Genomic DNA, 14,869 nt, shown 5'->3' on the forward strand with positions numbered 1-14,869 from the left:
TGCCAGAGGTGAGATTTTTATTGACTTATTATCATAATTTTTCAGCATACAAAGTATTTTAATCAAGTATAATATTTACAATTCTTACATAATGTACATTTTAGAATGACTATAAAGATAATGAACTTTTTGCTCCATTTACAATGACAAACTACAGTAAAACTACATTCATGAATTAGATACAAATCCTCTACATACTAATAAAAAGTAAATGGAGTGTTGGTTATACATTCTTTAAAATAGGTCTTTTCACAGGTAGCAAGAAATATTACATGTAATAAGTCTTTATGACTGGAATGATCCAGAAATACCACAAAGCACAAGTAAACACATGTAGAAAAGTAGCTCATCATCTTCAAAAGTTAACCTTTAGCCTTTGTGTAAAATAAATGGTGCCAGCAATCTTTATAATGTAGCAAGCTTTCCCTGTTTAACTCTCAAGGCAAGGGGTTGTTGAGGAAAAATAAGAAAATCTAAAACCGAAGATAGAGAAAAGACCAATGCAGAGAAAAGTTTATTTAAATCAAGCCTTATTTCACTCCCCTTATTATTTCATTTTAAGTGGATAAATGTATGTAATTGGGAAAGGAGGGCCACAAAACCATGTTTACAGACGTCAGAATTCAGCTAAACTGAATCCAAGCCCCTTTTAGTTACCTTTCATTCGGAAGCATCAAGAATTTGATGAATATATGGGGAGTTAAAATTACCATGTTTTGCCTTCATTAATGTCAGTACAAAAATGTAATATTTCCTACAATTTAACGTCTTCAAATCCTAATCTATTCCTTCAAGGTAATTTTATATCCAAGTTCTCCAGAACATTTGGAGTCTTTGTTATGAAAACACAAGGAAAGCTGGCGGTCATTAACAGATTTTGCTACTTTATAATAATTTCAAAACATTTCATGATACAAGTAAAGTGCCTCTGACTAGTAGTCAGTCAGACAGGGGTTCTGCTGTCGGCTATGCCACAACCAGCAAATCGATGACTCCCCTCTGTAAACAAGAGGAGCAGCCCAGGATCAGACAAGAGAAATGTTGGCCTTCTCAGATTAACATCTCAAGTCCTACTGTCAGAATCAGGGGAGATAATGTCAAGGTACACTGTGCGCAGAACAGTACACAAAAGAATGTTACTGTAGTTTCACCACGCTTCATCCACTCATTTTGTTTGTGAGGAGCTCTGAATTCAAAAAGTGTAGTAACTACTAGTCAGTGCTCTTTCCACTATATCATGAAGGTGGAAGTCATTCTGGACATCATAATTCTATAAAAATACATCATTTTTTTCCTGCTCCCATCCATGGTCAAAAGTGCTATCAAACAGAAAAATTAGTATGACAATATAAGAGTGCTACGGGAATGTCTTACTATTTAAAACGAGTAGTCAATTTAATCTTAAATACAATTTGGTTTGTTGTCACCACACAAGTATAAAATTATATTTTTAAAATACTGCTTAACACATCACAAACTTAAGTAGTCCAGACTGTAAAGGTATATATATATATATATATATATATATATATATTTTTTTTTTTTTTTTTTTTCCAAAATGCACTCATGAAGAACCAAGGTACATATTCCAAATTAAATTGTATGTTTTGGAAAGTAAACATCAAAGTTCATTAAAATCTACAGTGAAGACCAGTAAAAATTAGGCAAACACTATAATGTACTGAATCCCTGGAAATTTCTGAATTTCTAAAGGATTATGCTAAAGATAATCTTTAAAAAACCTTAGAAATCTTAAACATAAAAGTGTTACAAGGAAACACTGCAAATAACTACTCAATTACCTTTAGCCTAGTTCTAGCACGGGACTGCATTTTATGGGCTCTTCAGAGCACTGCTATTCTTATTCTGATGTTAATCTAGCTTTTAAATTAATGTGCTAGTGACAACAGACCAATAGAACAATGATAAGGAATCAGAAACCAATAGAAACAGATCAGTTAGGGAAAGAAAACAAAGGGCAATCACACTGACTTATGAAGCCCAAAAGCAGGATTAACATTGTTTATACTATAATGTCTCATAACGCACTGCGAATAATTCACAGCATAATAAAACCCAGGTCTGTTACATACTGTATAAAAGCTATTAGTTGACACAGCTAGATTCACCTTGGTAAGAGCCAATCTACTTTGTAACTACTTATAACTATTAATTTACTTTAAAGCCTTGCTATATGTTCTGCATCATTTCTGCCAAATTTCATCCAAACTGGGTCTTGGCATATTCAAGAAATCAAGCCGCAGGAATGTATTTTTGTACTGCCAGGCTCCCTGTACTGTTAACGATTTAGTTTCTCTGAGGATATTTAGAATCATGATCATCTTCAAATATATCTCTAACCACTAAATTTAAGTAGACACTAATTACTAGCATATTAATAAAACTCATGACTCAAGCCAGAGGAGGTAAGTGTGTCATAAACAATCGCCTTCACAGTCAGAGACCCCAGAGGCGATCTGAAGCACCAACCACTGGATCCCAAAGCAAAACTGTTCAGTTTCCTCAAAGGTTAGGAGCTTTAGAAGTGAAGCCCTAGGATTAACAGGAATAGGCACTACAAAGGAATAGGCACTCTTTCTGTTCATGTTTAACATATTTCCTTATCCTTGAATTTTTTGGACAACTTTAGAGTACACTCTGATAAAAAATGTTACAGACTAAACTTCTGCAAAGCCAGATCATCTGTGACTCTAAGGTGAAACAAGGAAGATTTAAGGTTCCCCTTACTGTTGCAATTAAAATACAAGTTTTGGAAATTAACATTTTCTTAGAAATAATTCATAAATATATCTGATGCTTATCTAATATACAATGATTATTACAAAATAAGCATTATATGCACACAATTTGGCCAAATATGGAAACTTCTCTGTGACATGAATTTACTTCAGTCTAATTCCTGTTTAGACAAATCCTGATTTGACATTCTATCAACTTATAAGACTCTAGCTACTAGAGGGATGGATGTTAGAAAATTTGTTTATCTACCCAATTAAATATAATTTTCCTACTTATTTGGTAACCCGAATTTTAAAAATTTATTTAGAAACTGAGTATCAGTAATACCACTTACATGTAACTTGTAAAAGAAGATTAAACCTAATTGTTGACAGTATTAGAAACAATAAGGCAAATTACTTATTTTGTACTCCTGACAAGATATATCAAAGATGGAATCAGACAAATTTATAGCGTTTATATGTAAATGAGTAGATCCATGTTTTGGAATTCCAAGATCAGTGTTTCATGTAACCACCCAATTTAAAGTAATGTACACTGTGTACAGATGTACACAGGATAAATGTTGAAAAAGTTAAAAAGCAACTTATCATTATGTATTTTAATATAAACTAAGAAAAAGTGGGCTTTTTTTCTTTTACTCAGTTCAATAGCAAAACTCTATCTTGAAAAGGAGAAACTTCAAATATAAAAATGCTCTACATTATTTTATAAATAAACTTTTCCTTTGAAAGTTACAATCTGATGAAAGCATAATTTTGCAACATTCAAGTAACCTCTGAACCTCCAATAAAACCTCATAGTTTTATTACATCAATAAATTTGTCAAAGTTTTAGGAAACCCACCCAACAATGATGGACTACAACCTCTAGAAGTAAGGATTTTGGTTTTAAAAAAAAAAAAATTAAGGGCTTCTTTTTGCTTCATAAAACGAAATAAATCTAAAAGACCGAGTTATGTCTATTTGTACAGCCATTACACATACGTTAAAGTACATGACAATAACCAGACATCTAAAGAGTATCACTACATTTATGAGCAAATGAGGGAAACTTACTCTCTAGCTATGGTAATTAAATTACATATTGTGTGTATGATATCTAGGACACCAGAAAACAAAACAAAAGATTGAACCACCAAAAATCATCAGGGAAGCTAAAGAAAAAACATATTCTTCAGACAGGCAGGACTGTTGGCTCCCACTTTGAAGCAGGTATGTTTGGCTGAATGATCCTGGGCGTGATGCATAGAAAAAAAAAAAAAATCAATGCTACCACTCACTGGCAAAAACCAGAGATTTTGTCCAAACTCTTAGCATCTTATAACCTAGAGATGGCCTAAGTCTAGATTTGACTTTATCTATAAAAAATAGCCCTTTAAACAGGCTTTTTTTGTTGTTTTTTAATAACAGAGGTCTTAAAGTAAGTTCATCTCCCAACTACTAGAACTCTAGGTTTTAATTTATAAAAATATCAGTGAATGGGTACCTTTTTTCCAAGCCATTCAATATCTACTAAAATTAAGTAGTATTAAAGCAGTAAAAATTTGTGAGATTTCAGATGTACACATTAGGGGATCATTCAAATTAATATTTTCCCCTTCTGGAAAAAACTCAGAATTTCTGTGAATCTTGCTGGAAACGATTCAGTTTCTCTGGATTATTGGATGCCATTTGGGAAAAATCACGAAAAATATCCTGGTAGGTTTCATCACCTGCAGGAAAGTAAAATAAAGACACTTTTATAATGCATTCCATGAAAGTATTAATAAACAACATTCATTTTTTATGGCTAGTAACTATATTATAACTAATCATATTCAAGTTTTGCTCAGATGAGCATTTTTGGAAGAAAAAGGACTAATATAAATGCTGGAAAAGCATATATTGAAAGAAAAAAGGCTATACCTGAAAAAAGCACCTCAGATGCAGCCACAGAGGAAAGCTCAGAGTTAGAAAAGAGCAAAGATGCAAGTGTTTTAAAGCAATGTAAGGAAATACATTTATTTACACAGAAATAAAAGTCATTCTAAATGAGGTATAGTAAACAAGGCATTCTTTAAATGAATATTTCCCTTGATCAAGGCCAAAAGAAAAGACCAATAACAAATACTAATGCTTCTGAAGGATGCAAGTTATTAATAAGACAAACCGATCATCAGGTAAGGGAAAAAAAAAGCCTATTTTATCTTTTAGTTAAAAGGCATTTTAATTTAAATATCATGTGAAAAAGAAATTCTTTACTCAAACTTTAATGCTTAACTAAAATTAATGCACCTAAAACACTGCTTACTGAGCTTATGAAATAATAAAGCCTAGAAAATGACTATATAAAGTCAGTTTCACATTTAGTCTGAAGCTTTTTGTTTACTGTAGGTCACATGAGCAAGAGTGCTATGAGAAAAGGGGAAGAGATACCAAAGACGTCTGTTAAATTAGAGTAATACACACATGTATATACGTACAAATACGCTCGTAGAGAAGCAGAGTACAGATACTGATACTATAGCAGACTGAATACTGTTGTTCTTGCCGTGAGAAACTAAATATATGAATACATAAAGATTAATTCCCTGGACAAAGGGTTTGTATAAAGTAAAATCTTATTTTCAAGATGAATCTTTTATCATGAATATTTCCTGTTAAACATTAGCTTTACACAGAAGCTTAGCATAGTTCTGTTTTCAAGATTTAAACCATCAAATACCACTTTAAATGATTACGGCTGCAACACGGTTTTATAAGTACTTCCCATAAGATATCTTGCATCCATCTTATTACATACTCATTGCTACAGCTGATAATAGTGCAGCAAGTTTGTCAGCTTTTAACAAGCGAGATTTTTGAGGCAATAGGTGTCATACCAAAAGCTAGAGAATCGGAAAAATGTTGGGGGAGGGAGATAAAGATCTAGTAAAAAGGTCTAACAGCATAACTCAAGATTTTCAATAAAAAAATTTTAATGTTTTTAATATTTATCACTTTTAGTATTTAGTCTATGTAAAAAGCAAATTATTAAAATCTCTATGTAGTTTTCATTTAGGCCTGGAAATTTTCTCGTGACCCGTATCAATCAGTCTTCTCTAAAATGAAAAAATATAGTAAAAAGAAAATCTTAATAGGTTGGTTAAGAGTAGCATCTAATTCATATTATGTTATTAAAACAATAAAAATAAAATTTGATATACCAGAACAACTGTTAAGACAATCTAATCACACCCATGAATTCTTAAAAGCTAAACTCTCACATTAAAAGACAAACTACAAATCTATTCCCATTTTTAGCCATTCTAAAGATATAAAATAAACTGAGAAGAGACTGACATTAAATATCAATTAACAAAACATACAAAATATTAAAAAATTCTTATTCTTAGATGTTGAATTAAAATATTTAAAATATTTATTGTAAACATTATAAATATTTTTAAAATACTATTTAAACTTGAGAGTCTGGAATTTTACTTTCCAAGGAAGTGTAAAGTGCAGAATATAATACAAAAATAACACACTGATTTTACCATTCAACACCAGAAATAACTTAAAAGGCACACGTTATATACATTCAGGAAGAAACCGGGAGAAGAATCTAAGCAGACGCTAATGCCAAACAGTTTACAGATAGCACCAGATGAGCAGTCTTAAGTATTACAACAGTACAATGGCAATATATGGCTTCTACTAGTAGCAATGCATATTCTGTATAACAAACTGTGGGGGGTTTTTTCTTTTTTGTGGTTTTCCGGCTTTTGTTCTTAAATCATCTAGTACCTATTACACAAGTACATTTTAGTGGAACCATTGTACCATGCAAGACAAATTATAAGATCTTTTATTCACTGAATTAAATGCTTCCTTGAAGGAAAGTGTTGGTGCTACACTAATCATTGGTTTCACGAATACATTTTAAGAGTTAGTACAATACAAAAGGAAGTCTCACCTTCACACACACAAAACTTCCTGTTAACGTTCAGTTTCTAACGAAACACTAATTAATGGACTATCAATAAAATACCTTTCTTAGGCCTCAAAATGTATTATCAAAAAGCAAACATTACAATAACAATAGTGACTAAGATATTTAGTATAGTTAACATAAACTGAACTTCAATGTGACTCTTTAAAATTTAAGTATAACTTTAATCATTCAGACTTTTGCTCAAGGCAACTATAACTTGTCTACACGAGAATACATGAACAGTAACCCAGAATATGCTGCCCTGGAAAGTTCAAAGAAGTACGTTTAATAGTTTATTACAAATGGTAAGCAACTAATCACCAATATTTGTAATGCTAAGTTATATGCTTTAAATTACTTAAATCACATTCTTTTTTTTTTTTTTTTTTTTTTTACTTAAATCACATTCTATTTCTCTTCGGATAGTTAACTTTTCTATGTGCCCAGACAGTTCTGAATTTTTAAAATGTGGACTGCTATATGTCCACGGATAGTTTAAAATAGTCTTTGATTTTTGGTATTCAGAAGATCTATTGCAACAGTGATTATGATGATCCAAGATTTTGTTGATTTTGCTCTTGAAACGCACTCCCCTCAGAGCGATGGCAGCACGTGAGACCCCACCCCCAGGTGATCAAGTATATGGTCCCACCCTTTCTGGGCTGATTACAGCTTCCTTTTGAGAACTGATCAGATCAGTGATCAGCCTTTGCCAGCAACATACTCATATAACCAGCCCTGGTTCACTAAAGATTGTTAACTAACTGAGAAACTCTGCCAACAATCAAGAGGAGTCATAGAGCCAAAGACTGTGTGAACTACCAAAGTGGTTTCCAACAATTGAGAGCATTCACTCACCCAGTCCTCTTAAGAGTTATAGGGACTGATAGAAAGGGATCTATCTTCCCCGCAGGAAATGTGTGCTCTTATATCGCCTTGCAGAATACAGGGAGTCTCAGGTGCTTATGGTTGTAGATAGAAGATTCACAAGTGGAGTTTCTTAGAAATAAGTCCATGATTCCCAAAAATTATATCTGAGACTTTTAAATGACAGCGCTCTTTGTTATCAAAAGATTGAAAATACCTGCATTTTACCAAAATTCTGAGGTATTGCTAGGCAACAAAAAAAAGGATCTCAATAAAGCAACCAAAATTAATGAGAGAAGAGTGACAAGTGGAGGGAAAGAAAGACCTACTGCCTGAGCAAATATTTCTGCTCTCCAAAGATTCAGGAAGGAAAAGAAAAGTAGCCGGAGAGCAACTGCTGTGCCATTTCACCACATCATGGCATAAGTATAAAATTGTTCCACTTTACATATGAGACCCCCAAAATGCATTAAAAATCTATTATCAAGATCATCCTCTCATTTTATCTGTTGATACGCCATTTCCAGAATTCTGATCTATTTTAAACTCTAAACTAAAATTTGAGAGCAAGAGAAAAAATATTTGTTTTTTTTTTTTTTAAGTGAGGCTTTTTTTGTTCAAATTTTCAGTCAAATCAATTAGAAAAATTCATTTTTCTACTGAGGAAAGTAAAGTGTATACTCATAAACTTATACATAAAACGACAGTGAAAGAGACATTTGAGTGCTCCTAAATGGTGGCAGCAGAAGCCCAAGCAATTTGGGTGGAACCAGAAGTCGCAAGAACATAGAGGCCCTGTCCTTTCAAGCTTCCCAACTCCAAAGGAGAGTCCACCACTGACCTTATGACTAATCAGTTGGGTGTAACTTCATCAGCAAATAGCTTAAGGAAAGAACAGGTGACCAAACATTTAATTTTAAAATTTCAGGAATAAGAATTATTTAACTTAAAATCCTGAAGTACACTCTTACCTCACAAATATCAGGTCATATCCTTTGAATAATTTTTATTTTTAAAGTGCTTAAACATAAAGGCCTCAAAAACGGCCTAGTAATACTCTCACTCAAGTGTATCTGTTACAAAATTATAACTTATTTAAAATCTAACATTCAAGTTTAAAACAAATGGGTGAAATTCAGAATTAACACTGACACTTCACCCTTAATCAGCACTCTTATATCTTGGTATATCATGATTCAATAGTATTATTTGATCCATAGGATTAAAGTGGGACACCCTAGATTAGAAGTATCTAGCTGAAGTGCCTCTATTCTCAAAGTTCTTACTTGTTCTCTATTAAACGAGACCAATAATAAACAGTAAATACAGTCCGCTGAGAAAAGAATGGCCCCCATATTTATATTAATTATATATTAATCCAATTAAAATAAAAGTTAATGGTTGAAGCTAGCATTAAACTACCAAAATTTCAAAACATAAACAGGAAGAATAGATGATATTACCAGGCCACTTTTAAAAATAATACATTAATATTCATTTTTAAAAAACAAATATACTTATTGAAACTAATATTCTCAATTATTTTGGTCATGAATTGCTGAAATCTTTTTACTAATATGTGAATGAATTTAAAACAGATAAACTAGTAATTCATATACTCAAATTCATGAAACTGGAGATCCAATTATTACTCTTTTCTTTGTGAAGAAGGTCTAATTAGGAATCTTAAAGATAGGAATCTGATTAGCAGCAACATTTCTTCCTTCTCCTGACATCTTGACTCAAAGGTGAAAATTACTCAAAATGAGACATGAACTGATCCTGAGTTGAAGTTTCTCTAACAAGTTTACTCTGTCATCAGGTTCATGAAATACTGTTCTAAATACTTACATTTTTCCAACAAATACTGTATAATCACTGGGGGCAAAGCTACAATATAAAGTGAGACCTTTTCTCTATACCTTTTAAACTAACTCCATTCCCATTATGGACTTCTTAAACTAATAAACTTTATTTTTAAACCTACGACTTATCTTTAGATCAGAGTACAAAACTCTTCATTCAATAAACTTTTTCTAGGTATTTTCCATACTGGCTTTTTATATGCCAAACACATGGTGATTTGTTTTTTTCCCTGAACACAATTTATAGAAATTCCCTGAATAACAAAAAGAAAACGACTCTGTTATATTCACTTGACAGCTAAAGAGAATTCCAAAATGAAAATGACTGTTGTGCTGCTGTAAGGGTATAAAGATAGGTTATCATTCCGTTCGTTTCACAGGAATGTATATGGAAGACATCTGTACAGCAGAAAAAGAAGTCAGCAGCCGAAGTTGGACACAGCAAGTCAATGTGTACTGTAGTTGGAATAGTTATGGATTTTTAAAGGCTCGAGAGTTAGTCACTCCCAAGAATTCAATAGGTACAATACATAACAACTCACAATTTACAAGTTATAAAATCTCTAGAGTATTAAGTCAGTTTGCTAAAGAACTATGAGTCTTCCAACTGTAAACTAATAAATTCCTGAATGCATTTCTTATATTGCATTTCAGTATGGTTATTAGTAGAATATTGACCTGGCTGTCCATAAAGTCCTTCTGATTCCCGCATCTCTTCATTCATTCTTGCTAAACGTAACCTAAAATTAAAGGAAAAGATTTTTAGATGAAGTTCTGTAATATATTCATAAACTAGTAAATTATGTAAGCAGGTAAAAACATACACTGATACAATTTTTTTCTTTTCCCAGTACTTGCCACTAAAATAGATGGGATTTTAGTTTTAGTTTTCCTTTATACAATTCTCATGAGAGAAGACAATTATAAGATTTCCTTTTTTCTCTTTAAAGATTTTGTTTTGAAAAAAAATAAATAAAATAAAATAAAATAAAATAAAATAAAATAAAATAAAATAAAATAAAGATTTTGTTTTGGGGGCACCTGGGTGGCTCAGTAGTCGAGCATCTGCCTCCGGCCCAGGGCGTAATTCCGGGGTCGCGGGATGGAGTCCCACACTGGGCTCCCTGCAGGGAGCCTGTTTCTCCATCAGCCTGTGTCCCTGCCTCTCTCTGTATGTCTCTCAGGAATAAATAAAATCTTAAAAAAAAAAAAAAAATAAGATTTTAAGTAAATCTGTATGCCCAACATGGGGCTGGAACTCACAACCCTAAGATAAAGAGTCACATGCTCTACTGACTGAGCCAGCCAGGCTCCCTGACAATAAAAGATTTCTAACAAGTACATTTCAGCTCTGTTTAAGCAGGACCCTTGCAGCACTTCCAGTAGCTTACTTCCCTTCCTCCAGACTCCAGAGACTCTACAGCAAGCAACCTGCCACACTTTAATCGCCAACTATATAAAGTATTGTTTCTATGGTATGGAATGTCATTTGTACCATATGAATTCATTCTGGTTCACCCTGAGGTGAGGTAGTTCTAGACATGTAAATAGCATGTGTTATGTCTAAACAGTAAGAAATTTATTTTGATGTATTAAATGACCAGAGGTTACCAAGATTTTCCCAGGGTTAACATTTGGTTATATATTCTTTCTTGGGTTATTCATCCTGGCAGCAGGAAGACAAACAGCACTGGATTAAGAAAAGAATTTCCTCCCATGACCTGAATTAAAACCAAGAGTCAGATGCTTAACTGACTATACCACCCAGGGGCCCCAAAAGGGACCGCTATTATAAGAATTTCTTTCTCTATACCATCCCTATCTTTTCTTTAATAACTTATCTTTATCCAATGGTGGATGATTTTATTTATTTTATTTTATTTTATTTTATTTTATTTTATTTTATTTTATTGAGAGGAGAGGAGAGGAGAGGAGAGGAGAGGAGAGGAGACAGAGAAATACATCGTATGAGAAATAATCAAGTAAAAAGAAAACACTTACAAAGTCACTATATCAGCATTGGCTGCTTCCACAGCGATAGTCAAAGGGTCTTTCCCTTCTTCATCAGTGGCATGTTGATTGGCACCTCGTTTTAGAAATAAACATACCTGTCTGTTTAAGAAAATAGCATTTTTGAGATATTGCCAATAAGAAAAAAATTAGTATTCACCTTTAAAAAATAAAAAAGCACTGCCGTTTAAAGAAATAACATTTTCATTAGGAAATTCTAGACTCATTCTACAACTATTTATTGAACACTGACTCTAATAATAAAAATTTACCATGATCGGCATTTTACAAATCTCAAGATGTTTTCACAATTAACTTGGTACTCTGTAGCATGGTGGGATGTATAAATTATGGCCCCTACCCTCAAATAAATAATACCAGAAAAAGATGTATACACATATCCATAGGCTTAAATAAGACAGAAATCACTCAAGGTCATTATCTGGGAAAGAAGAAAGCCACAGCAATGTTAACATCATTTAACATCATATCGATCATCAATTCAACCAGCAAAGAATGGAAGGTAATCCTCCCACTGGATTCCACAAATATAACTTGAAGAAACTGACAAAAATGAAAAAAATATGGAAGAATGAGCAAATGGGGTCTATGAAGAAAAATGGAAAGAAGAGTTGTTTAAGAAGAAAATGCGAAAGATGAATTAAAAACGAACATTTTTAAGCATACAAAAGTTTTTATGATGAAGTTATTGAACTCAATCTTTTTGCTAATGGACAAGAGTAAGCTATGATAAAAACAAAATGCTTTTAAAAATTGAAGATGTTTTAAGCAAACTTTAAAAAGAACAGCATCTTGCTTGTTGGAGTAATAAGAATTGGGTATCCTAAGGCAGTTTATTTAAAAACAATCACCTATGAAACAAACTTTTCATTTAGGATCAACATTTTGACTTCGCTTGGATCTTCTATTAGAAAATCCATGTTCAAAAAAAAAAAAAAAAGAAAATCCATGTTCATGGCTTTATTGTTCTGTGAATCTAAATATTGCTTCAGAAGCCTCAGCAGCAATAGTAGAGACTAAGAATTTACTTTAAAACTGGACATTAGGCACCCCATGGGAAAACTAAAATGTCCAAAGTTACAAAACTCTCCCCAAATATGTGTGCTATGCACATATGTGTGAACATGCATAAATACAAACACAGACTTAGTTGTCTGACAACAGCACCATAATTTCAGTGACAGTTTTTTTTTTTTTAATTTTTATTTATTTATGATAGTCACAGAGAGAGAGGCAGAGACACAGGCAGAGGGAGAAGCAGGCTCCATGCACCAGGAGCCCTATGTGGGATTCGATCCCGGGTCTCCGGGATCGCGCCCTGGGCCAAAGGCAGGCGCCAAACCGTTGCGCCACCCAGGGATCCCTCAGTGACAGTTTTATTTTTATTTTTATTTTTTTTTTTTTCAGTGACAGTTTTAAATGCTAAAACTGATCTATATAAGTGGCAAGTAAAGTTCAAAATGGCTTTGCAACTTTCTTATCTGAAAAGCAACAGTAGCTTTTTTCTGCATGAGATTTCTAAAATTTCAAATTCCATGATGACAATAGAGGTCATAGGAAAGTATCATTTCATAGACTCCACTCACTGGCCTTAACTTGAGACAAAGCATACGTTATTTCAAAATAATTTTTCAAATAAAATCCACTTAAATATGTAAGTACTACGGTTTACCCTGTGTGTCCCAAGACAGTGGCATGGTGCAGTGGGCCCCGCCCTTGCACATCTCTCTGGTTCACATTAGCACCATTCTGTAGGAGAAACTCGCAGGTCACCAGAGAACCCTTAGCAGAAAACAGAAGATAACAATGTACAAAAAGCAAGCAACAATATATTTCTATTAAAAACAGGTATTTACTCTGTTAGCCTGTTTCATTTTCCCCAAAAGAGAAAACACTCCCCAGTAAAAGCAGAGAAATTACAAATTATATTATTTTCTTTCCAAGAATGACCTCAATAGAGATTCAATTTGTAGTCTGTGATGTAGCAAAAGACAGTACATTCATCACCAAAATTCTCTTCCATTGAGAAAAAAAAAAAAAAAAATTTGAACTTACATAATCAAAAGTGATCCTCAGAAATAACTACTAGCTTTTTCTTCTACTTTCCAACCCGTATCTTAAAGCAAAAAATAATGCTAAAGCTATGTTCACAATGAATTATGATTTTTTTATGTTTTACTGTATATGAATTCATACCCCTAATACAGCCTGAATAAGCGGTGTTGCTTTATTTTCCTCTGAATTAGCCCAGTTCACATCCGCGCCATGAGCCAAAGCCTCAGCCATTTTAGGAAGATTTTTTTCATATGAAGCCCTATAAAGCTGGAGTCCTGGATTAAGATGTTTAGAGTCGAGAAACACAGAAGAATCTTGCCTTTCTGCCTCTGAAAAGCAAACACAAATACACCAGTACAAATAAGCAGGGTGGGCAAGGATAGGAAGTTACTGTTTCTTAGGTACAGGGTTTCAGTTTCAGTAAGACAGAGAGAGCTACGTGGCTGGACAGTGGCGACGGCAGCACAAAGGTCAATGCTTCACAACTGTCCATTTGAAAATGGTGAAGATGGTAAATTTTATGTTAGGTATATCTTACCACAATTTAAAAAATAAAAATGAACTCTTACTACAATAAAAAATGTAAAAGAAACTACTGATTTAACAAAATGAGCGAATTGGAGATTTCCACAAAAGTATGTTATTTCCAACAGACTGATCAATTCCCAACCAGTCAAACTACTTCTCTTATATCAATTGGTATGCTAGACCTTTGTGGTCCTGCCAGTATTCAATGCGAGGTTAATTACTCCGTACTAGATTAAAATTGGGTGTATTTCTGTAAGCCTGGATTTAAGGACTCAACAAGAGCTGGTGTTAAAAAAAAAAAAAAAAAAAAAAAAACCTGAAGAATTTTACTACTAGACCAAACCTCACTTTACCCCAAGAATGGTCCAATATCACCACAATTTACAGTACAAGCCATTCAAGTAATTCAAAAAATGTTCACTACTGAGTAATTTGCAAGATCAAAAATCATGGAAATCACAAAGGAGAGAATATAGGAAGACGACACAGGTCAGAAGAAAAATATAATGTGGAAGGAGCTGCTAATCTCTGTCCTGATAAAACAGCCCAAAAGCGTATTAAGTCATAGTTCATGTGCATTAAAAAGTATCCTCAGCGACTGGGCACTTTTAGCATGTCTTATGAGGCTTAGAAGAACATACAACTAGAAGACAACGTCCAAATAGGAAAAGAAACAGCTGCCTTCTCATTTAACAATGGCTTCCAAAAGGCTTCTTTAGATTAAATTATTTAATCAAGACTAAGGACAAAGCACATGCATTTTCCAGCCAACAGTCTCAATTAACACTGAATTTCACCAGAACTCA

General features: G+C 33.2%; 1 protein-coding gene across 2 annotated transcripts in view; it reads right to left on the reverse strand.

The window, feature by feature from the left end:
- ACAP2 (ArfGAP with coiled-coil, ankyrin repeat and PH domains 2) overlaps positions 1-14,869 on the reverse strand; it is a 127,031-nt gene continuing 112,162 nt past the window's right edge. For both annotated transcript variants that reach the window (XM_041770258.1, XM_041770264.1), the window contains 5 exons: positions 13,677-13,864; positions 13,153-13,262; positions 11,451-11,561; positions 10,128-10,189; positions 1-4,474 (listed from right to left, as the gene is read on the reverse strand). In XM_041770258.1, coding sequence (XP_041626192.1) covers positions 4,374-4,474; positions 10,128-10,189; positions 11,451-11,561; positions 13,153-13,262; positions 13,677-13,864 — 572 coding nt within the window. In that variant the 3' untranslated portion in view covers positions 1-4,373. The remainder of the gene's footprint in view (positions 4,475-10,127; positions 10,190-11,450; positions 11,562-13,152; positions 13,263-13,676; positions 13,865-14,869) is intronic.

The sequence above is a fragment of the Vulpes lagopus genome, chromosome 1 (genome assembly GCF_018345385.1).
Source record: "Vulpes lagopus strain Blue_001 chromosome 1, ASM1834538v1, whole genome shotgun sequence".
Taxonomy (NCBI): Eukaryota; Metazoa; Chordata; class Mammalia; order Carnivora; family Canidae; genus Vulpes; species Vulpes lagopus.